Source organism: Manihot esculenta, chromosome 12 (genome assembly GCF_001659605.2).
Source record: "Manihot esculenta cultivar AM560-2 chromosome 12, M.esculenta_v8, whole genome shotgun sequence".
In the NCBI taxonomy this organism is placed as follows: domain Eukaryota; kingdom Viridiplantae; phylum Streptophyta; class Magnoliopsida; order Malpighiales; family Euphorbiaceae; genus Manihot; species Manihot esculenta.
The window spans coordinates 17,733,428-17,757,063 of NC_035172.2; the positions used below are offsets into that span (position 1 = coordinate 17,733,428).

General features: G+C 33.5%; 1 protein-coding gene across 7 annotated transcripts; it reads left to right on the forward strand.

Annotated features, from left to right (window-relative positions):
- The first annotated feature begins 4,259 nt into the window (after nt 1–4,259).
- LOC110607918 (DEAD-box ATP-dependent RNA helicase 10) lies at nt 4,260–11,002 on the forward strand. 7 transcript variants are annotated; one of them, XM_043948835.1, is made up of 15 exons: nt 4,261–4,757; nt 5,387–5,540; nt 6,727–6,869; nt 6,970–7,108; nt 7,208–7,277; nt 7,429–7,491; nt 7,666–7,740; nt 7,893–8,012; nt 8,399–8,440; nt 8,530–8,604; nt 9,129–9,275; nt 9,379–9,516; nt 10,106–10,217; nt 10,324–10,412; nt 10,720–11,002. In XM_043948835.1, the coding sequence occupies exons 3-15, from the start codon at nt 6,734–6,736 to the stop codon at nt 10,831–10,833; spliced, it is 1,320 nt and encodes a 439-aa protein (XP_043804770.1). In that variant the 5' UTR covers nt 4,261–4,757; nt 5,387–5,540; nt 6,727–6,733; the 3' UTR covers nt 10,834–11,002. The 7 variants fall into 7 exon arrangements, with proteins under 7 accessions (XP_043804773.1, XP_043804770.1, XP_043804771.1 ...); XM_043948836.1 differs by having other exon boundaries at nt 5,469–5,540; XM_043948841.1 differs by having other exon boundaries at nt 4,263–4,757; nt 6,741–6,869.
- Nucleotides 11,003–23,636: the final 12,634 nt, after the last annotated feature.

Here is a 23,636-nt window from a genome sequence, read left to right on the forward strand (position 1 = left end):
ATGGGTTGAAACAGTCACCCAGAGCATGGTTTGGGAGATTTACTCAAGCAATGAAGAAAAATGGATATCGACAGAGTAACTCCGATCACACTCTATTCTTGAAGAGGCAAGGAAGGAAGATCACGTGTTTGATTATATACGTGGATGACATGATTATAACTGGAGATGATGTGGACGAAATCAAACAACTGAGGGACAACTTATTCCAAGAATTTGAGATGAAAGACCTGGGGATGCTAAAATATTTTCTTGGAATTGAAGTTCTCAGATCAAACCAGGGAATTCTAATATCACAGAGAAAGTACATTCTTGATCTGTTAACTGAAACAGGAATGATAGATTGCAAACCAGTCGATACTCCGGTAATGGTCAATCACGAGTTGAGCAAGGACTCAAAAGAAGGACCATAGACAGGGGGAGGTACCAGAGACTGGTAGGAAAACTGATTTATTTATCACACACCAGACCAGACGTGGCATATGCTGTGAGTTTGGTAAGTCAGTTCATGCATGATCCAAAACAAGACCATATGGAGGCAGCATTAAGAATCGTTCGATATTTGAAAGGAACAGCTGGGATGGGCATGTTGTTCAAAAAGAATGGTCATTTCAGTATCAGTGGATATACGGACGCAAGTTGGGTAGGAGATCTCTCTGACAAACGATCTACTTCAGGATACTTTACCTTTGTCGGAGGAAATTTGGTAACGTGGAAAAGTAAAAAACAGAAGGTGGTGGCACTGCCAAGTGCTGAAGCAGAATTCAGGGGAATAGCAAAAGGACTGGCATAACTCCTATGGATTAGAAAGTTGATGTTTGAGCTTGGATTCCCATCAAAGGATGCAGCTGAACTCCGTTGTGACAACAAGGCGGCAATAAGCATTTCTGAAAATCCAGTTCAGCATGATCGAACAAAACATGTTGAAATAGACCGACATTTCATCAAAGAAAAGTTGGACAGTGGTCTGATATCTTTACCATTTGTTCGATCAGAGGATCAATGGGCGGACATCCTAACCAAAGCAGTAGCTGGACGAATATTCCATGAGGTTTTGGGCAAGTTGGGTATGCTAGATCCACATGAACCAACTTGAGGGGGAGTGTTGGAAAGAATCCTCTGCTATGATTGTAAATCAATCAGTTGTTGGAAAGAATCCTCTGCCATGATTGGAAATCAGTCAGTGATCAAATCTTACCATATTTAGCATAGCACGATTCTAGGACATAATTGAGGGCTCAATCAAAGGTCTAATTGTTCATATCATGTACTATATAAACTCTGTAACTTACTACACAAGAGGTAAGAAAATAAAAACAGTTTTCTTCCTATAATCTCAAGAGGAAGCTCAAAGATAAACTAAAGTGGAAGACAGAGCAATTCAAACATCTTGAAGAAGCACATGAAAAGCTCCGGAATCAGTTTACTGAATGCAAGAAAGAGTGGGAACTGGAGAAGTCTGCACTAGTTGATGAGATTTGTTCACTGCAGACAAGCTTAGATTCTCAAACCAGGATCTCGAAAGATCTTCAAAACCAATTAAAGATGTGCAACCAAGCGCTAGCTCATGAAGAAAGCAGGAGAAAGTATCTGGAAACTGAAATTTGTGAATATAAATCATGCTTTGAGAATGTTTTCACTGAGTACCAAGATGCAAAGTCACAACTGGAGTGCTTGACTTCTCAGAGGGACAAAGAAATTGCAGCTCTTAGACATTCATTGGGCACAAAAGAGACATTTTACAAAGAAATTGAATACCGAGCTGAGAAATTAGAGCAAGAAAATCAAGAGTTATTGACTTCCCTTAAAGAACTCCAGGAAGCTCAGATTCAGGAAGTGGGAAATTCTTCTTCTTGGGCAAAACTGCGAAACAAGCTCAAAAGAGTGGAACAGATGCACCAAGATTGTTCTGCAAATCTTAGAGCTAAAGAAGCTGAATGGAGCTCTCAACTGGAAAAATTGACTAAAGAGCTGAATGGTTATAGGTCTGCACTAGAGAGCAAAGAAACTTTGTGATGCCTTAGACACGGCAAATTCAGAATTGGCCACAGAACGTGAGAAGGCAGTTTCTTTGTCAAAAAAGGCTGCATGCTTAGATATTATTGAGAAAAAGCGGCAATTGATGGAGAAAGAGCTTGAGCGGTAAGCTTTACAGAAGGAGAGTGATTCTCAGGAGAAACTTCAAGAAATTTGTGCTGCCTTAGACAAAGCAAACTCTGAACTGGCATTGAAAATTTGTGAAGGACAAGCTGTTGAATTTGAATTGTGGATATGGAAATCTATTGCTCAGCGCTTAAATGATGACCTTGAAGAAAATCAGGCACTGCGTAAAGAATTAGAAACTTCACTTCTTGCACAAGTAGAAGATGGAGAAGCCTTGAAACAAGAGCTTAAAACAAGAGAGTCAACTTAAATTTAAAATCTTGTATTCCAATCCCCTACTTTTTCTACTAGAAAAAACACCTTTCAGTTGAAATAAAATTCAACTTAAATTTAAAAATTTAATTCAATCAATTTAATATGAATTTTATTTTTTATTTTTTTTAAAGAAATTTAATTTAATTTATTTAGTTTTATTACAAAGAAAATAATTTTTTTCCTGTAAATCAGTGATATTTTATATTCTCTTAAAGTGTATGTATTGATATATTTTTTTATGAAAGAGGGTTTATGAAAGACCGTTGATATTTATTTTTACGAAAAAGTATTTGATATTTATTTTTGTTGATTAAATAGATAGTGATATGTTGAAATTTATTTTTATTGATTTTGGTAATTAATTTTGAGATATTAATATTAAATAAATAGTGATATAATATAATAATCGTCAAGACTCGCCTCTCAATCTATAAGACCTTTAAAGTATATTATATATTAAATCATTTTTATGTGTAAATTATAATAACTCTTATTAATTAGTCAGTACGAATTAAATTTTTAGGAGATACGATAATTAATTATATTTTCTTATAATATAAAGTGAATGATCGCAGAGAAAATATACATATTTTTACATAACTATTCTTGATTTCTAAACAATTATTTATATTCGTCGTTGTTTTTAATTTACTCATTTGAGAATAGGAGTGGAGGATTAGAGTGGTTGCAATCAATGTCAACCACCTTGCATCTTTTTTCTACATAGGAACCAATTGCGATACAGTTTAGTTTCGAGCGCGTTACATAAAAACTAATTTAATTTTAAGATTTAAATTTGTGTGGGAACTAATTGCAGTTTGGATATATATTAATTTTAGCTTATTTCTTATTAGGTCATTTAAGATGTGAATATTGACTAGTAATGAAATTGTAGGAATAAAAAATGCTACTTTTGTTTCATTCGATTAATTAATAAGATTTTTATTATTTTTATTTTAAAATTTAATTATGAAATAAAAAATTATTTTAATTAAATGAATTTCCTATTTTAATTTTAAATTTTAAATTTCGTGATGAATATAATTTTATTATGATTTTTAATTTAATTATAATTATAGATTTGCATTTAAAAATATTAAAATTAAAGTTATAGGTAAATTATTTTTGTTAATTTTTTATTATAATTAAAATTATTAAAAAAAATTTCAAATTGCTTAAAAGCTTTTAAGTTAATAATGTAAACTTTAACTTTTTTAAATAAAAAAAATTAAATTTTAACATTATATTGAATAATATTTATAATATTTAAAAATTAAATTTTATTTATTACATTAAATTTATTATTGTTATTAAACGGTAAACTTAATAATAAATAATCATTATTTATTTAAATGTGATTAATTCATAGTACTTAATAAAATTTATTTAAAAATTTTTAATATTATGATCTACATAAGATATTTGAATCGCTTAATATCGCTAAAATAACATAATATAGTATTATATTATTTATTGTATTATTTATATAGTAGAATAAAAATAAATTAATAGACATTTATTTATTTTTATTGCTATTTAATTTTTAGTGTTCAATAAAATTGATCGAATGTTTAATTATTTTTATTAATTCAGAGACTGTTATGAGATAAATCGAGAGATATCCCCTCAAATTAATAATACTTTTAATTAGAATGAGCAGTATTCAGTTTAAATTGAAATAACTAATGGAACCGATTAATTTTAAAAATTTAATTCAATTTTATTTTTTATTCAATTCGATTTGATTTAAAATTTTTAAAAAATAAGTAATTTTCATTCAGTTCTGTTTTAGACATAAAAATTTCCATTAGATCGAACGAACCGAAATCACTTATAGTTTCCTAATTCACTTCCCTTCCCTGCCCTAAATCTAAAATGATTTTTCTAGCTCCGTGCGTGCCGCCAGTGCTCCATCCTCCACTTCCAGCGGCGTTTCTACCATCCACCGTCCAGCCTCCAGTCTCTTTCTGAGTAGAGCCACGCACGCATCTCGCCCTGTGCCTCCGCTCTCCTCCCGACTGGACTGATTCACCATCGTCGATTAACTTTCAGCTCTGCGCGACTCTGCGAGCTGACTCCTCAGTCCTCACCTCAATCCTCTATCGATCTTTAGTCTCTCTTTCCACGCAATCATCGGCGTCGGCCGTCGCTCTCTATCGGCTCTCCACGCATCGTCGGGCCGTCGGCAATTTGGTAGCCCTCAGTTGAGCCTTTCACAGTCCGTGGACCAGACTCCGAGACCAAGAGTGCCTCTCGCTCCTCCAGCCCTCGGTTGTTTCGTCTCGTACATCGCTGACTGCCAGCGCCACCCTGTGTTGTTGAACTTGAGTCAACTGTAGAAGGTAAGTAAATATTTGTGATTTGCTGTTGATTGCTGAATTTGTGTACTCTTAATTGTTGAATTTGTGTGCTGTTGATTGTTGAATTTGTATGCTCTTGATTATTGAATTTGATTCAGCAAAGGTGTCTTGTTATTGAATTTGTATGCTCTTGATTATTGAATTTGATTCAGCAAAGGTGTCTTGTTATTGAATTTGTGTGCTCTTGTTCATGTATTTGTTGAGAACCTGGAATCTAAAGCCAGGAGATATCTATCACAAATAAAAAAAAACACAAGAAAATTCACAGCTTGCAGATACTGTATTTATATCTTGTGCTAAAGAAAGAAAATTCTTTCTTCTCTTTGAATTGCCATAAAAAGGATTGAAAATCCTATTCTTTCCGTCAATAGATCCCAAAAAAGAAGAAACACTGCTTGCTGAAAAAAAAAGTTAACTTTAAGAAGCTATGGCCAATCAAATTCATAGCTCCTGGGTATGCATCTCGTTAGTTTCTTTTATGTCATTGAAGTTTATTTTATTAAGTTCTCTATATTTTAATTATATTTAAGCCTTCAAACGGGTGATTAGTGTTGAGTTATTGTGGTTGTTTTTTCTTATGGGCATGCAAAAGTTTCTTTTTTGGTGAATAGATCTCAAGAAAGAACCAGTCTCCTTCACCGCAATGATAAAAGGTTGTTCTTTCTTTTAATTTCTTGAATTGCAATTAAGAAGAGTGAAAAGGAAAAGAATCCCGCCTTACAAATAATCGAGTTGAGGCTGCAGACAAATTCAAACCCTCACCAGGTACTAACTAACTATATATATATGCAATATAATTTCAGTTGAAGTAAACCCATGGCAGTGAAGTATATTTAATCTTGTTTAGATGTGTAAATGAAAATATTATGTGAATAATTTAGGAAATTAGAATAAGAGCTTAAATTGCATCATGAAAATATGTCTTTTATTCATTAGCTAAAATGAAATAAATAGCCAACACTATAATTATATTGGACTAAAATAGAATTTGGATCATGTAATTTTGGACTTTTGGATTATGAAACTTTCTTTATATTTATATTGGACTATTGCATTATAGACTATATTTTATATCGTGTATGAATATGATGTGTAAAATAGTAGAGCGAATTATTTTAATAGTAGACTAGAGATGTTAAATTTTAATTTTTATATTGTTTTATGACTATTATTGATTTTTTTTTCGTAAAAGTTAAAATTAAAACACTTGAATTTTAGAATACTAAAAATCAATGTAAAAAAAATATAATGAAAAGTTTGAAAATTGGTTCAATCGATCGAACTGACCGAATTGAACCAGATCGGTTCGATTCAGTTATCCCTCTTATTCGGTTCGATTCGGTTTATGTAAAATGTTGTAATTCGGTTTTCAGTTATTTCGGTTCGGTTTGATTCGACCGAATGCTCACTTCTACCTTCAACCTTTCAGGTTCTAATTGTATTGTTAGTCTCTCAATTCTCAGAGATACTATTTGTGTTACTTTTTAATTTTTAATTTATTTATATTCTTAATTTTTATTTTTTATATTATAATAACATATAATTTAATTATTATAATTTTATTTTATTTTATTTTTAAAAAAGTATTCTAAATATTTTTTAATACTAAATAAAATTTAATATTTTTAAAATAAATATAATTAAAAAATTAATAAAAAATATTATTTTTTTAAATGTGGGTAGGGAGAGGAAGATGAAGAGGGAATTAAAAAATGTAGATTAATTATAGGAATTAGCTTCACATAAAACGCACCATTTTGCTCAACCACTTAGATCCTACTAAACCCTTGCCGTTCTCCTTCCTATTCGCCGCTGTAAGTTATTATTCATGCACCATTGTCTCCTGCCTTAAACAACTCAGCTTTGTTGACTTGGTTAGGCGCAATTTTTGAAAATTCCCTCAATCAATTAATTCGGAGGCACAAGTAGTGATAATTTTTTGTTTCTAAAGCTGAAAAATGGCAGAAGAGAAAGAAGAAGTGAAGACGTTTAAGGATTTGGGGATATGCGAACAATTGTCGGATGCGTGTGACGATTTGGGATGGAAAAACCCTACGAAGATACAAGTCGAAGCAATTCCCCATGCTCTTGAAGGTTTATTCTCTTTTCTTATCATGAATTTATCTCGTTCATAGTTATATTTGTTTTAGTCGACGATTTGCTTATGATGACTATATACTTTTTAAATTTTTAGGCAAAGACTTGATCGGTCTTGCTCAAACGGGCTCTGGTAAAACTGGAGCTTTTGCTCTTCCCATATTGCAATCGCTTCTCGAAGCTTCAGAGAAATCTGGGCAACCGTTCTTTGCTTGTGTGATGTCTCCTACGAGGTTGTCGTGCCTAACTCTGTGAAACAGTAGTTGTTTGATTTAATTAGGAATTCTTTATATCTATAGATGGGTTATTTATATTTTATTTTCCTGTTATTGAAGGGAATTGGCAATTCAGATAGCAGAGCAATTTGAAGCTTTAGGATCTGGCATTGGTGTGAAATGTGCTGTGGTAGGCTTTTACTCTGAACTGATAAGATGTTCATAGAATAAGTTTTATGATTTAACTATTTCTCATTTCATAAAACTATGACAATTTTTTTGTTTTTAACTTAGCCATTAAATTTTGAGTATTAAACTTTCATTTTCCTTCTTTTTAATAGCTTGTTGGTGGGGTAGATATGGTGCAACAGGCTATCGCACTTGGAAAGCGGCCGCACATCATCGTAAGTATTTTTAACATTTTGTAAAACTGTAAGAGGGTGTGTTCAACACTGTTTGGTCAGTATGTTGTGTATTCTTTTTTCCTTTTGGTTTTGGCTTTGATGTTAAACAAATATTATAATGTATTGCATGCTAAGAATGGAAAAAGATTTTTTCAATTTCTTGCTTCATTGTAGGTTGTAACTCCCGGGCGTCTTGTGGATCATTTGTCAAACACAAAAGGTTTTTCTCTACGCACACTGAAATACTTGGTATGGTCTTTTTAATGTTATGATTTAAGTTACTGTCTTTTTAAGATATATATATATATATATATATATACACTTAGATGCTCTATGGCTGCTGTTGGATATAAGTTTTGCATTCATTTGAATTGTTTATTTTTTGTTTGCGCATTGAACAGGTTTTAGATGAGGCAGACAGGTTGCTAAATGAGGATTTTGAGAAATCACTTGATGAAATTCTAAAGGTTATACCACGGGATCGAAGAACATACTTATTTTCTGCAACTATGACCAAAAAGGTATGCAATAGAAATGTGTTACTTTTGTCGAAAGGAAGCTTTTTGCTATATTTCCTCCTCATGAGAGGAATTCTTTTGGTGGCACCAACATGTCAAATGTTCATGCTATTTTTTTTTTAATTTTATTTTTTTTTTTGTCAAATGTTGTATTATCTTGATTGTGGCCTGTCTGTACTGCCTAATGATGGAGAAGTAGCTCCTAGATGAGTGTAGATGATAGTTTACTATCTAGAAATGGTCTGTTTTGGTAGCACATGGATTATGTCTAACTGTATTTGATAATACTGTTTCACAAAGTGAAAGATTACTTGTGAAGTTGTTGAAAAAATATAAAGAAAGATGCTGCAAGGATGAAAGTTTGACAATTTGTCCTCTTGTTTTTGTAGGTGAAAAAGCTCCAGAGGGCATGTCTAAGGAATCCAGTGAAGGTATGGTAATATCATTTCCATTCATCTTATTGTTTCTTCATGCTCATTTTGGCTACCGGTAACTCATGCAAGTCCTTCGATTGTTTCAGATAGAAGCAGCATCTAAATATTCCACTGTTGACACATTGAAGCAGCAATATCGCTTTATTCCTGCCAAATACAAGGTTTGTACTTTTTCAATTACTGGATTAATTCATTTATAGTTGGAGCAGTAATTCTTAGCAAACAGTTTAATAGCTTGATCTGAAACTGTTGAATAAAATAAAGTTTTAGAACAGCATACCTTAGGAGTTGAAGACCCTTGTGGAAGAATAAGGCAAAAAATTTATATTCCTTGTTAAATTATACTTTATGGAGGAAAGAAAAAGGATCTTAATTCATGTTTTGCATATATGTGGATTTTATTGTTATGGCAAGGGAAAAGTTTTAGGTGATATAAACTATGATTTTCGTTTGCGTTCATCTATAGTAAATTAATCATGAAGAACTGCAAGGTATAGCTGTATTGTGCATATTGAATTTTAGGTGATTTGTTGGTTCTCATAATATACATACTAGTTTTTTTTTTTTTGTTCATTCAAGATTATTCTTGTGTGACAATTTGAACTCAATGAACCAAGGGGTGCTTTATTTCTTGGCTAACTGATTTAATGACTTGTCAGGTTCTTTTTGTTTGTTATGATTATAGGATTGCTACCTTGTATATATTCTAACAGAGATGTCCGGAAGTACTTCCATGGTTTTTACTCGAACATGTGATGCAACTACTTTTTTGGCCTTGGTCCTCCGAAATCTTGGTTTAAGGGCCATCCCAATTAATGGTCATATGACTCAGGTAGACTGATTTAGTCAAAATACTTTTCTTGATTCTTATATAAGTATAGGATATATTTTTTGTTATCAAATAGGACCTCACTTTTAGTGGAATATTGCAACAGTCAAAGAGATTGGGAGCCTTAAATAAGTTCAAAGCTGGAGAGTGCAATATTCTTATATGCACTGATGTAGCAAGTAGAGGACTTGATATTCCATCAGTAGATATGGTTATTAATTATGATATCCCTACAAACTCAAAGGTTAGGCTTTCTATTTTTCTTTTTCTGGCGTCCTTTCACAATTCTTAATGTGTGAAGCTATTGTGTTGTGTTCTAGAACTTTTTTTTAATCTCTAATTGGTCTCAATATTCTTTCCCTCCAAGCAATTGAGAAGTTCTATCTGATCTAGTTCCTGTAAATTAGTGTTATTCAGCTGGTTACTTGTGTACCTTATGTAATAGGTTGGGAGACATGTAATTAACAAACTGGCTGGTACATGATTTATTTTAGTATTATAATAATGGGAATATTGTCAGTTTTGCACTCAAAAATTTCTGACATACAGAAAGAGAATATTTCAATAATTTTTTAATGAGCAGTGTGCACGCAAATTTTAAACCTTTGATTGTCCATTGCAACTTTTTACTTGAATCCTTTATAAACGTGTGTAGTACTGAATTTCGAGGTCCTTTGTTTTGCATCGTGTTTAACAGTGATTTGTTGTTATCACTTGCTTTCCACTTTTTAAAGTTTCTTTACAAATCTTTTCTGGACAGCCTAGCAATAAAAGCAGTATAAGAATTTCTGATAATTTTACTTAATTTATTTTCTGATATCGAGTGGGTGCAGGATTACATTCATCGTGTTGGAAGAACTGCTCGTGCAGGACGATCTGGGGTTGCAATCTCGCTTGTGAATCAGTATGAATTGGAGTGGTATCTACTGATAGAGAAGCTTATTGGTAGGCTAGACATTCTATGCTGCTGCTTATAGACTATTTTATTTTTCACTGGGTTTTGGGGGTGAGATTTGCTTCATAGACTGAACAACTTATCATCATGTTCCAGGTGAAAAGTTACCTGAATTTCCTGCTGAGGAAGAGGAAGTCTTGCTTCTGCTGGAGCGTGTCATTGAAGCCAAAAGAATTTCCCAAATGGTATTAACTTGTATTTTATTAGCCTTTTGTTTTTTCTCTAATATGAAAGCTTCAAACTTCCTATCATTTGCTTGTCTGGTTATTAAATTTGGACACTATCAACTTCACCTGCAAATGCTGGCTTAACAAATGAAATCTCATCTTGAGCTCTTTATTTCTCAAATTCTATTGTAAACTGTTTTGCTTACTTTTTTATGATTGTATTTGGTTGTAATGTTTGAATGTTAAATTTTTGCTAGATTATCTATTTTTTTGCTGTTATTATTTATTCAATTAGCTTGATCAATCGTTGCACTTCTGTTTGTAGAAAATTAAAGAATCTGGTGGCAAGAAGAGGATGGGCGGAGGAGACGGTGAAGAAGAAATTGAAAAATATTTAGGCATCAAGGATAAGAAGTCCAAAAAGTTCAAGAAAAGATGAGATGAGCATAACTTTCTGTGGAATTTTTTTTTTAAATAGTTTGGCTTAATAAAAAATTGGTCAAGCATTTTTTAAATGATTTTAAATTTGAGTTTAATTGTAAGTTTATTTATTAGATGTGTCAAAGTTTAAAATTCAATAGTATCAAGTTTATTAAGATTTTTTGTGAGTTGGCTTGTTAAATAAATTCATGTTCAAATTTAGATTTATAAATAAATTGAACGAATTTTTTTAAAATAAATTGAATAATAATTCATAAATCAAAATTTATAAATCACTTAATGAGTAATAAATTTAATGTATTATATAACAAATATGTTGTTAATATAAAATAATAAAATACTAAATGGTAAATTAATAACTAACACTATAAATATTTTTAGTGAAAACATTATAAAAAAAATTATAATAACATTTTTTTGGTATTTCAGATTTTTTAGTTATTATTTTTATAATTTAATTAATAAATTATTATTATTATTTTATTTTTTTATAGTGTACAATTTATAAATGCTGTATCAATTATATATAAATAATATTTTCTTAAAATTCTCTTTTAATTTTTAATATATATTTATATTATTTTTCATACTATCATTTTTAAAAGTGTATTTAAAGAAATATTTCTCTAATTTAGCTATTTGTTATTATTATTATTTTCACATATTTATATATATTCTTATAATTATTCTCATATTTATTATTATCTCATTAATTTTATAAATTAAAGTGTTTCAAAAATATTAAATAATAATTTTTTTATCTATTTTTTATTCTCTGTACGTAATTAGAAAAGTAATTTGCTTTTCTCTTCTTTTAAATTGAAAATTTTATCGATTTTTAGGTAACATATTGCTGATTTTTTTCGATTTTGGATTTTGACAAATGATGCTTTTAGATGCTTATAGTTTTCGTTTCAGTGATGTGATTACGTAATTTTTTTTTTTCTTGATTTTGCAGAAAGCAATGGTAAATTCAGAAATTTAAATTAAAAATTTTATTTTATTTTTTTAATAAAATATTCTATTATTCTTATTTTTAAAAAATTTTTTCTTTATATAAATATTAAAAATAAAGTTTTTAGGTTAGAATTTTAAAGTAACAATAAAAAGTTCATACTCATAAAATTTTGTAAATTAGGAATTACTTTGGCCACTTTAAAATTCGTAATCTATTAATTTTTTTTGGATTTATTTTTTTTAAATTTAAATTGTTCATAAAAAATATTAAATAGTTTAATTATTGCTCATATAACTTTTTTTTAAGTTTAAAATTTATTTTTATATCTAATATATAATTTTAATCTTATAATAGAGATAACAAATCTACTACTTTTTAATAATTAAAAAGTAATTATATAAAAATAAATTAAATAATAAATAAATAAATAAATTACCTTATAAATATATTGAAAAGAAAAAAAAATAATTAAGATATTTAATAGTTAAAATTTTGAAAATTAAAAGCAAATTATCTGAATTTGAAAATAATAAAAAAATAGGGTGAATATTGTAAAAAAAATATTTAGGGTTGTGATTTTTATATAAGAAAAATATTATCAAAGTTCTTAGAATTTTAAAAAACAATTATTAATTTATATTTATATTAAAATATGTTCATGCATGGAGGTTTTCGATGCAGGCTGGGTCTGGACCGAGAGGCCGGTCTTTGAAGTATGTTGGGTGGAAGCCGCCAGAAACAGGCTGGGTGGTAGTGAATTCCGATGGTAGTGCATTGTTGTCAGCAGGAAGGGCAAGTTGTGCAGGTTGTTTTCGAAACAATGAAGGTAGATGGCTTTTGGGCTTTCAACGGTTTTTGGGCAATTGTGGAGCAATGGAAGCTAAGCTATGGGGAATATATTATGCTTTAGTATTAGCATGGGATTCAGGGTGGAAGAAGATTGAAATTCAAACGGATTCTCAACTCGCGTTAGATTTACTTGCAGGTAGAGGTGCAGGAGTTTTTAGAGTTGCTAATTTGGTGAGGAATTGTCGTGATCTTATCAATACTGGGAAGTCAAGATGGTAAAAATTTACAGGGAAGCAAATGCGGTAGCGGATCGTTTGACTAGTTTAACCATTGGTGATGATTTTAATTTGAAAATTCATCAATGGCCTCCTGTTACTATTAAATTTTTACTGGATGCTGATAGGTTGGGGCTTTCATGGCCTAGATTAATAAAATAAGGGCTCTATCCCTCTTTTTCTAAAAAAAAAAAAAATACACGAACAATAATATCTAACTACAACCAATAAATTGGCTGGAGGATATATTACTAATAATTTTTCACTTGCACTTATCACATAAGTATAAATGCGATAATTATGTTTCTATTTGAACAATATCTTTCTTATTAGTGAACTCACTTTATCTCCACACATTTCCTTTCAAGGATCTCTCTAATCATTTGAAATCGCTAATGAGACCTGAGTTCTCTTGCTTATGGGCTCCACTATTATCACAATTCAATATAACTGGATCAGCAATGATAGGAACCATATCAAGTTCAAAAATAAACTTCTTGATCCAAAACTGTCACTTTTGCTAACTAGGACATAGAATTGTACTTTGGCTTTTGTTATAGAATCTACAATGGTCTCTAGTTTAGAACCTTTCTGCTCCACCATTTAGAGTAAAATTGTAACCAAATTGAAATTTGTTATCATCAAAATCTGATTGGAAATTTGCATCCGAATATCCATGAACTTTGAGTTCATCAGTTCCTTCAAGTGACAGTTAATATGGAATCCTCCATATTAAACTGTTTTTAGCATTTTGTCAATTTGAGTGGATTTTGGATAAACAAGCAACCTTTTAGATTTATCTCTATAGATCTTAGTGACTTATCCCAAATCCTTCGTAAATAAATTTTTGAACAATTAAATCTTTACATATTGTTGCAATGGAATATCATTTCCTATTATTAATATGTCATCTAAATATAAAATAAGAAATACAACTCCACTCCTATTAACCTTCTTGTACACAAGGTTCATCCATGATAAAATCAAACAGCTTGATCATTTTATCAAAACATATGTTCAATCTGCATGCAACTTTGTGTTTCCATAGAAGACACTATAATCTTTGGTTTTGGTTCCACTTGGATGTTACAAGCTCCCGTTCGTGGAAGGGAAATTCGTTGTACTTGAAGATGGATCTAAAGATTATGAGATGTGGAGACAATGTGATTACATGGTAACGTCATGGATCCTCAATTCTATTTCAAAGGATCTGGTCGGAAGTTTTCTTTATGTCACCAACGCTCGAGAACTCTGGTTTGAATTAGGAGAACGATATGAGGAGAGCACTAGAATGATGATTTATCAAATTAAGCGAAGAATAGCATCAATCTCCTAAGAAAACCTCTTTGTGACGACGTACTACAGCAAATTAAAGCAACTGTGGGATGGGTTAGCCAACATTGTGCCGATACCTCTATGCAGTTGTGGATCATAGAAGCTCACAACAGAAATTCACAACGCCGATCATCTAATGTAATTTTTGATGGGGCTCAATGATGCCTTTAATCAAGTTTGCAGCCAAGTATTGCTTCTAGATCCAATACCAACGGTGAACGCCCTTCTTGATGATTTTGCGGGTAGAATCTCATAAGGAAGTTCAAACCAACCTCACAAAGCATATTGAGGTTATTGCTTTAGCCGTCCGATCTCACAGGCGAGATTACAGGAAGTAGGATACAAGGAAGGCCTACTGTGATTACTGCAATTTAGATGGACATACACGAGCGAGGTGCTTCAAGCTGATCAGTTATCCAGAATGGATTAAGAACAAGAACAAGCAATTCACTAATCCAGGGGTGTTCAAACCAAGACACATAGCTCATGTGTCACACATCGAAGGTCCCAGTACAGAATCAGTTCTGGAAACACCATTGGCAGGTGTTGGATCGATTGCCACCACTGAATTAAATAAAATGGAAGAAGTCAATCTGAAGTTCGAACTACTGCAGTAAGAGATAAGCAGGCTGATCAAAGGTAAAGCAGTTTGCAACGATAAATACAGTCAATTCGCATTTAGCCTACTCTACAATCCAACTGATTGTTCTAGTAATAACCTCAGCCTTGCCATTTCAATCGTAAAGTTTCTTCAATTTTTGCTTCTTGTATTATGATAATTAGGACAAAGGCATGGATCATTGACACTGATGCATCTATATGTTCTGCTTCTGCACCAATAACTGTGCATTTACTGAATGGCTTATCCACACAAGTCTCACACACTGGAACTATAACATTACACACACATAAAATTAATTTATGTTCTCCTTGTTTCTAATTTTATTATAATCTTTTGTCTGTGTCTTAAACATACCAACTTGACAGTATAATTTTATTCATCATGTTCATTCTTTCAGGACCAGAAGACTATGTCTATTATAGCTGTTGGACGAATAATCAGTGGGTTATATATTTTAGATAATAATAGTTTTACATATTTATGATTCTTTAAAATTTCCTTGTGATGTAACTAATGGTGATGGTATTGATGTTCTTGATATTTTGAGCCAAAATACATTTAAGTTGAGCCATTATGACAAACTAAATGTTTTATGTAGAACTCTAGCCTCGGGCAGTTTGGACGATCAGAATTCAAAGCAAATGCTGAAATCAAAGAAACAACTTATTCTTTAGGCCATTGCCCAGGTCAACTTGACTGAAGACTTGCCCAAATCTAACTTACAACTGCAGCCATCTGTTATGAAGGCACTTGAATTGGAGATCAAGTTGCTATTTAATCACTTCAAAAATTCATACTTAGGGGATGAAGACACTTCACTTAAAAGAGAAAAACTAATCATGTTACTTTATGAGTATATATAAACAATAGGATGGGTTATAACCAACACAAAAGGCATACTGCACTTCTTGCTTGATCATGTTGGAATTCCTTTCCCTCCATCAGTTATTTGAGTCTTGCCTTATGCTTTGTCCACACTAACTTGACTAGGGGAGTACTGTTCTAACCCTCTTTGTATAACTTTTTATTTTTGCACACATTGAGAGTAATGTGTTAGTCAAGTGTGGGGGAGGAAATTATATATGCTGCATTTTTATTTTGCAAATTTTTTTATTTTCATGCATTTCTTTTACTTTTATTGTGCATTTTGGTAGGAGATTTGGCTAAGCATTTCAATTTGATTATTTATGTGGGTGATTGTCTCAATTTTTACATTGCTTGCAATAGTTTCTTATAATTGTCTTGAAGTATAAATAGTTGAGCTTGAATAAGATGTGTGTGCTTACATGATTAATGTACTAGTGGAGTATAACTAGGATTTGTTAAAGTCATGAATTTTTAATTTTTTCAAAATTTTTGTCAAAGAAATAAGGTATTCAAGGTATCAAAGAAAAAGAAAAAGAAAAAGAAAAAGAAACAAAATAGAGTACAAAATAGTTCTACTCCACTCGTTAAGTGACTATGAGTGCTAGTAGCTACTTGAAATTGTGACCAATTGAGTAACCGGAGTTGGGTATCACAAATATGTACCTTTGCATCAAAAGAGTGGTGACATTCTAAGTAAAAGATATATAAGTGCTTATAAATAATAAATAAAAAAAGCCTTGGATATTTTATTTTTAGACCTAAAAACCAGTTTTGAAGAATAATGAAATTGACTAAGATAAGGCCTAATGACTACTCCATGATAAGCCTTGACTATTTGTGTGATTGATTATGAACAGTTTGAGCTCTCTTATTAACATTGAATATTTTGTTGGGATTATTATTTGTAATGTGACTATGAGACTATTAGTTATATGTATACTAGTATACTGTTGTGTTTCAATCCAAAAGTCTGGATGAAAGAGTGAAGTTAATGATCTAAATTGTTTGAATGCTGGAATTTGATAAATCACAAATTTAGCATATATTCTCCTTCTTTTCTATTACCTATATAAGTGATTTTCTATTAATTCTGAGTTTTTATAATGTTTTTGCAGAAAAGTAAAGGATAGAAAAGATGAAATAAAATCAATGAGAAAATAAGTTGATTATATATCGTGGCTAAATAGACTAGAGTAAATATTTACCCAAGTCTCTGGGCAAAATTTCGAACAGAAGAATATCTGACGTGGAAAAAGATTTAAAATCAGATCTTCCCGTTAAAGAATACGTGATCTCATGCGTTTCAATCCAGATTTCACGATATAAACTTTCCCAAAGATCAAGAAATATCCATCCCTCTTAGGAAGCAAATCAAGAGAGTTATTTTATTGAATGTATTCAAATCAAACTCTTTTAGGAAGAAATTTCAATAGAATTTCTCTAAGATTTTGCTATTTAAATACCTTTTTGACAGTAGGAGCCCACATTTTTTTATCCTGCTGAATTTCTTTCTTTCTTTTGTGCTTTAGCCAATTGTGGCTAAACTCTTTAGTTCTAGTTGAAAATAGGTTGAAGTTTCAGTTTTTTCATGAATGGTGAGATCTAAATATTATTGTTATTTTTTATTCTTTTAATATTTATGTAATTTCAGTTATTATTATTATTATTATTTTCACAATTAACTAATAGGGTCCGTCATTCATATTTTCAGGTAATATATTGTTAGTTTGGATGTTCGAAATCCATAATTGCTTGAATTATTCAACAACAAGTAATAATTAGTATAACTCACTAAGAAATTGCATGATCTACATCGAACTCACCATGCAGTTTGGTTTGTTGGTTAGAATTGAGTCTCTCTAATTTTAAGGCAGTTGATAAATTAAATCCAATAAACGTTATTTAGGTTGTTTGTTGACTAGTATTAATTAGCGAACATTTCTTAATTAATTTACACCTAAGGAGATATTGGTTATGTGGATTGTTTTTCATAAGTAGAATTAAATTAATTGGAATGAATAAAGATATTTTTGTTTATATGATCAATTCTCACAGTTGAAATAGATCCTAATATTTGACTAGAATTTATTTGCATTGATTTGATTTTCTCTTGATTATTGCTTTCTTTTGATTTTTTTATTTTGGTTTCACTTTTCATCAAAACTCTCCTTTTTATTTTTATTTATTTTTTTAATTATTGAATGGAGATTCTTAGTATTAATTCCTTGTGAATTCAGTCTTGTTCACCCTATACGTAATTTATATTTATTAAAATTGAATAGATTATTTTTAGTGGTTTCCGTATCCATCCATATTCAATTAGTGTCAAGAAAGGGAAAAATTGTTGAAGTTTGATGCTAAATTACCACATATATAATGTTAGTTTGATTCGGTACAGTTTAGCTAATTTCATTTTAGATTTTTTAATTTTTTTTTAAGCCGAAACACTTTCAATGCAGTGATATTATTATTTTCTCTTATTTTTGTTATTGATATTTTATTAATTTTTATAATATCTATTTAAAGATACCGTTAAGTATTTAAATATGATAAGTTGCAATATTTAAATAAAATCTTTAATTTTTAAATTTAAATTGCTAATTTTCGTTGGCTATATTCTTTAATTATTTTTTTTCCCTTATATTATCTAATTTTAATATAATTTTAGCAGTTCTATGTCCGGGGCACAGTGAAAGATCATCTAAACTAACCTTTGCCTTTATACTGAATTTTGCCCCTCTGAACAGCTACCTTCTTCCTGGAATCACCACTTCAAAGCTCTTTCATACATTGTACAAGCAGAGTATATTCTTCATGATCAGTGCAGTACAATTATTCCCTTTCACCTCACATTGTTGATACAGCATGTAGAGATGTACCATTGTCTAATATTTGAATGATTTTATTGTGTAAATTGATCACTTGATGGGCGCTCATGGCTCCCCTTTGTGGGTAATAGTTTGCATTTATACCATTACCTGTTGGTACTTCTCTGTTAGATCTCCATATTACAGGGACCAAATAATAAATTTCTCAAAAAGTAATCTTCTACAGCTTGTAACTGTTGAGAGTCATTATCTAGCAGGGTTCATAATGAAAATAAGCAATGTATAGAAGTCAAAAGTATTACAAAAAACAGAAGTGATTCAAATACAGCTGTGCTCCTATTGCATGATACATCACAAATAAATATTCATCTGGTCCAGAAACGTGGTCCATAACCCATAAGCTGACAAATGCACATTGCTCAATCCCACCATAATAAATAAACCCCAAGCTCTCTTTGCTATATGGTTATCTATGCTTCTTCCATTTCTTGTTTTATTTATAATACAGCCACACACAACAGTTATGGTGCCAAACCAATAGAATAGAGATGATGACTTCACAATCCTTGAGATAAAATCACCTTAAGCCTCGCACATACAATCAGGTGCAGAATATGTATATATGGACTGTTTCGGTTTTCTTAGTCGGATCTGGCCTTGTCGGTTTTCATGCCCTTCAAGAATGTAGACACTGAAAATGATCACCCAAAGATGCAAGCAAAGCTGTGGATCTTAGCCTTGGGAGATTTTGCAAATTCTACAGCCTCTGCAATTGCTGTGATTTTTCTGCAGATTTATGGAACAACAAAGGGAAGAAATTTGGAACAGAGGAAACTTCAGATTCCTTTGAAAACTCTCTCTTTTTCATTTACATATGCAATGAGTATATATAGGATACAACAACAGCCTACAAGAAGTTGTGGTTGACACCCCCAACCACTTAGGAGAAAAACCGCCCACTACTCATTGTGGAAGTTATATAACTACCCACTACTCATCATGGAAGTTATATAACCGCCCACTAATGATCATGGGAGTTATAACTACCCACTTCCCATTATGGGAGTTATAACTCCCCACTATCCCTCATGGGAGAACATGCAACTGTGGACACTACAGTTGGCATAACAAACAAGCTTATTTCCTTCATTTCTCCCCCGTAAGCTTGTTCTTCACATCTTTGATTCCGATCATCATGTTCAGCTCGTCGATCTTGTCCCGAGACAATGGCTTTGTCAGAATGTCAGCCAGTTGTGCTTCAGTTTTGACATATTCGACTTCGACTTCTCCTCGTTGAACACATTCCCGAATAAAATGAAACTTAATGTCTATATGCTTACTTCTGTTATGATAAACGGGATTTTTTGTGAGCGCGATTGCAGATTTGTTGTCAACTCTTAATACGAACTTGTTTGTCTTCCAACCGATCAGCTCATGTAACAGTCTACTAATCCAAGTGCCTTGACAAGTCCCTGTTGTTGCAGCAATATACTCAGCTTCACATGAAGATAAGGCTACGACTTTCTGCTTCTGTGAAACCCAGGTGACTGGGCTTTGACCGAGAAAATAGATTACCCCTGTCGTACTTTTCCGATCATCTACGTCTCCGGCCAAGTCACTATCGCTATAGCCTACTAGCTTGAACTCCTCCTCTTCCACCTTGTTGTATATGCACCCATGATGTAAGGTGCCTTTCACATAACGCAATATCTGTTTTACGGCTGCTAGATGTTTCGTTGTTGGGGCTTCCATGAAGCGACTTACAATTCCAACTGAATATGCAAGATCGGGTCGAGTGTTCACCAAATACCTCAGACTTCCGATTGCACTCCTGTATAGTGTTGCATCTACTGGAGGACTTCCGTCTGATTTGCTCAGCTTTACCCGTGTATCCATTGGAACCCGACATGGCTTACACTCAGCCATGCCAAGCTTCTCGAGTATCTTCTCTGCATACCCTGCCTGGTTAAGGGTGATACTGTACGGCCTCTGCTTGACTTCTATTCCCAGATAATAGCTTAGCTTTCCAAGATCACTCATCTCGAAGTTCTCTCTCATCTTGGCTTTGAAATCCTCCACTGCTCTCAGCTTTGAACCCATGATTATTAGATCATCTACGTACACTCCCACAATCTGCACTTCATCTCCTTCGTGTTTCTTGTAGACTGCATGTTCGATCACACATCTTTGAAGCCCTAGTTCACGAAGACATTTGTCTAGCTTTGTATTCCACGCACGAGGCGCCTGCTTAAGACCATACAGGGCCTTCCGTAGCTTCAGAACCTTTTCTTCTTTCCCTTGTTCAATGAATCCGTCTGGTTGTGTCACATAAACCTCTTCTTCTATCTCACCGTTCAAGAATGCGGATTTGACATCCATATGATGCACTATCCAGCCTTCTTGAGCGGCTACAGCAAGTAGTACTCTCACAGTCTCCAATCTGGCTACGGGAGCAAAGACTTCTTCAAAGTCTATGCCTTGTTTCTGCACATACCCCTTTGCAACAAGTCTTGCTTTATATTTAATGATCTCCCCTTCCGGATTTTTCTTTACTTTGAAGATCCATTTCAGACCAATAGCTCTCTGGTCCTTTGGAAGGTCTGCTAGTTCCCATGTTCCATTTCTCCGGATAGCCTCCATTTCTTCTATCATTGCTTGTCGCCACTGTTCACTGCAGGCAGCTTCATGGTAAGATGCTGGTTCTTCAGTTGAGATGAGGTAAAGACCGTAGTCTTGGTCGACCTCCACTGTGTTGTCATAGATTTCTTGAAGAGACCTGAACCTCCTTGGTCCCTCTGAGCTGCTTTCTCCTGTCTCTAAATGTTCTGGACTTGACCCGGCTATAGGTGATAAGGAAGCTGGTGTCAGTTCCTGATTTTGGAGGCTTTTGTCCTCTTGCATTTGTGCTTCCTTGTATGTGATGACAAGTGGTCCTTCTGTTGTGGAGTTTGATGTCGTCTGGCCTTGCCATTTCCACTTCTCTTCTTCCTGAAACACAACATCCCGACTTACCACAATTCGGTTAGAATTTGGATTCAATAATCGATATGCTTTGGACCCTGGTTCATATCCCAATAAAACCAGCTTCATGCTCCTGTCATCTAATTTTCTCAAGTGAGGAGCTGTGTTTTTGGCATATGCAATACAACCAAAAACACGCATATGATGAACACTTGGGAGTCTTCTATGCCATGCTTGATACGGAGTCATGCCTTGGACACTTTTTGTGGGTGATCTATTCAATATGTATACTGCAGTACGTGCAGCTTCTCCCCAGTATGTAGCTGGCACCCCGGAGCTGTTTAATAGACACCTCATCATCTCCACTACGGTTTGGTTTCTCCGTTCTACTACACCGTTTTGTTGTGGGGAGTAAGGTGCAGTGAGCTGGCGTTTGATGCCATGTAACTTGCAGTACTCTTCGAACTCATTCGATGCAAACTCACCTCCTCTGTCTGTTCTAAACATTTTGAGCTTACATTCGGACTGGACTTCGATCTGAGCTTTCACTTTCTTGAAAGCATTAAAAGCTTCATCTTTACTTCTAATCATTTCAATCCACATATAACGACTGTAGTCATCCACAAGCAAAAGAAAATACCTGTTTCCGCCGCATGTGGTAGGTGATATCGGCCCACACAGATCACCATGCATGAGTTCCAGAGGTTTAGTTGCTTGATACTCACCTGCTTTCGGGAAACTTGTGCGATGTTGCTTGCTGATCACACAAGGTTCACAAATGTCCTTCACTGTTTCTATCTCCGGTAAACCTTTCACCATGCTTTCTTGTGCAAGCTTGCGTAAAGCTTGAAAGTTCAGGTGCCCATAGCGTGCATGCCATAGGCACGATTTTTCTGACGACTTTGTGAAGTGGCACTCCGGTTTAGCTTGTATCATCCTCATCGTATACAAACGATTTTCAGCTCTGTGTACCTTGGCTATCAACCTATCTTTTGCGTCATATACTCTGAGAATTCCTCCATTCACCACCACTTTTGCTCCTGATTCGTCGAGTTGACCAAGACTTATAATATTGGATCTTAAACGAGGAATGTAGTACACATTTGTTAGTTTAAAATGATCTCCATTCTTGCACTGAAACACTAAAGTGCCTCGGCCTTCTACCTTGACGACGGAACCATCACCAAACTTGACATTCCCTTTGATTGTTTCATCGAGATCGGTTAAGGCCTGCTTGTTGCCGGTCATATGGTTGCTTGCCCCCGTATCATAGTGCCACATGGTTCCTTTTGTTTCTACACCTTCAAAATCATGCATCTGTTCTTCATTCAGCATTAGCTCTTTTCCTTTCTCTTCACCAATGTGAATCAGCTCACTGGTCTCTAGCATCAACAATGTCGATTCCTCTTCGAATTGCTCCACTAAATGTGCCTCATTTTTTTGCTTCCTTTCAGCTTTGCAATCAGATTGAAAATGACCATATTCATTGCAATTGTAACACCTGACCTTTTTAATGTCGAACTTCTGACGGTGTTGTCCTTCATCATCCTGACCTCGGCCTGTTCCAGGAAGGCCACGACTCCTGCCGCGACCTCCTTCTCTACCTCTGCCACGTCCTTTACCACGTCCACGTCCGCGTCCCCGGCCTCTGCTCACGTCCTGTGGGCGCTTCTCGTTGGATCTTGAGGACTCAGCTCGTGCTTTCCACTCTCCTTTAGTGAGTAGCACATATTCGTCTCCTCTGGAGTCGTAACTCCGCAACCTCTCCTCGTGAGCTTTGAGAGAACCAGTTACATCTTCAATTGTCTTAACAGACAAGTTCCCGAATTCCTCTATGGTTGAGGCAATCTGAAGGTACTTAGGAGACACTGAACGTAGCATTTTCTTCACTACATACGTTTCATCAACCTTTTCACCAAGAGCTCGGAGCTTGTTGACAACTGTCGCAATCTTTCCGGTGAATTCATCGACGGATTCACCATCCTCCATCCTCATGCTTTCGAGCTCCCATCTGAGAGCTTGTGCCCGTACTTCTTTGACCCTCTCTGCACCGAGGTTCATAACCTTGAGAGCGTCCCATGCCTCTTTAGCTGATTTCTTTACCCCCAACTGTAACAAGGTATCTTCGGTGATCCCTTGAAAGATTGCCGCCAATGCAATCCGGTC

Bases quoted from the DNA above. Each gene is read 5' to 3' on its own strand.
- LOC110607918 (XM_043948838.1), top strand. From the start codon at position 6,734: ATGGCAGAAGAGAAAGAAGAAGTGAAGACGTTTAAGGATTTGGGGATA. The intron at 6,870-6,969 runs GTTTATTCTCTT...TTAAATTTTTAG, and splicing joins AATTCCCCATGCTCTTGAAG to GCAAAGACTTGATCGGTCTT. The intron at 10,413-10,719 runs GTATTAACTTGT...TTCTGTTTGTAG, and splicing joins CCAAAAGAATTTCCCAAATG to AAAATTAAAGAATCTGGTGG.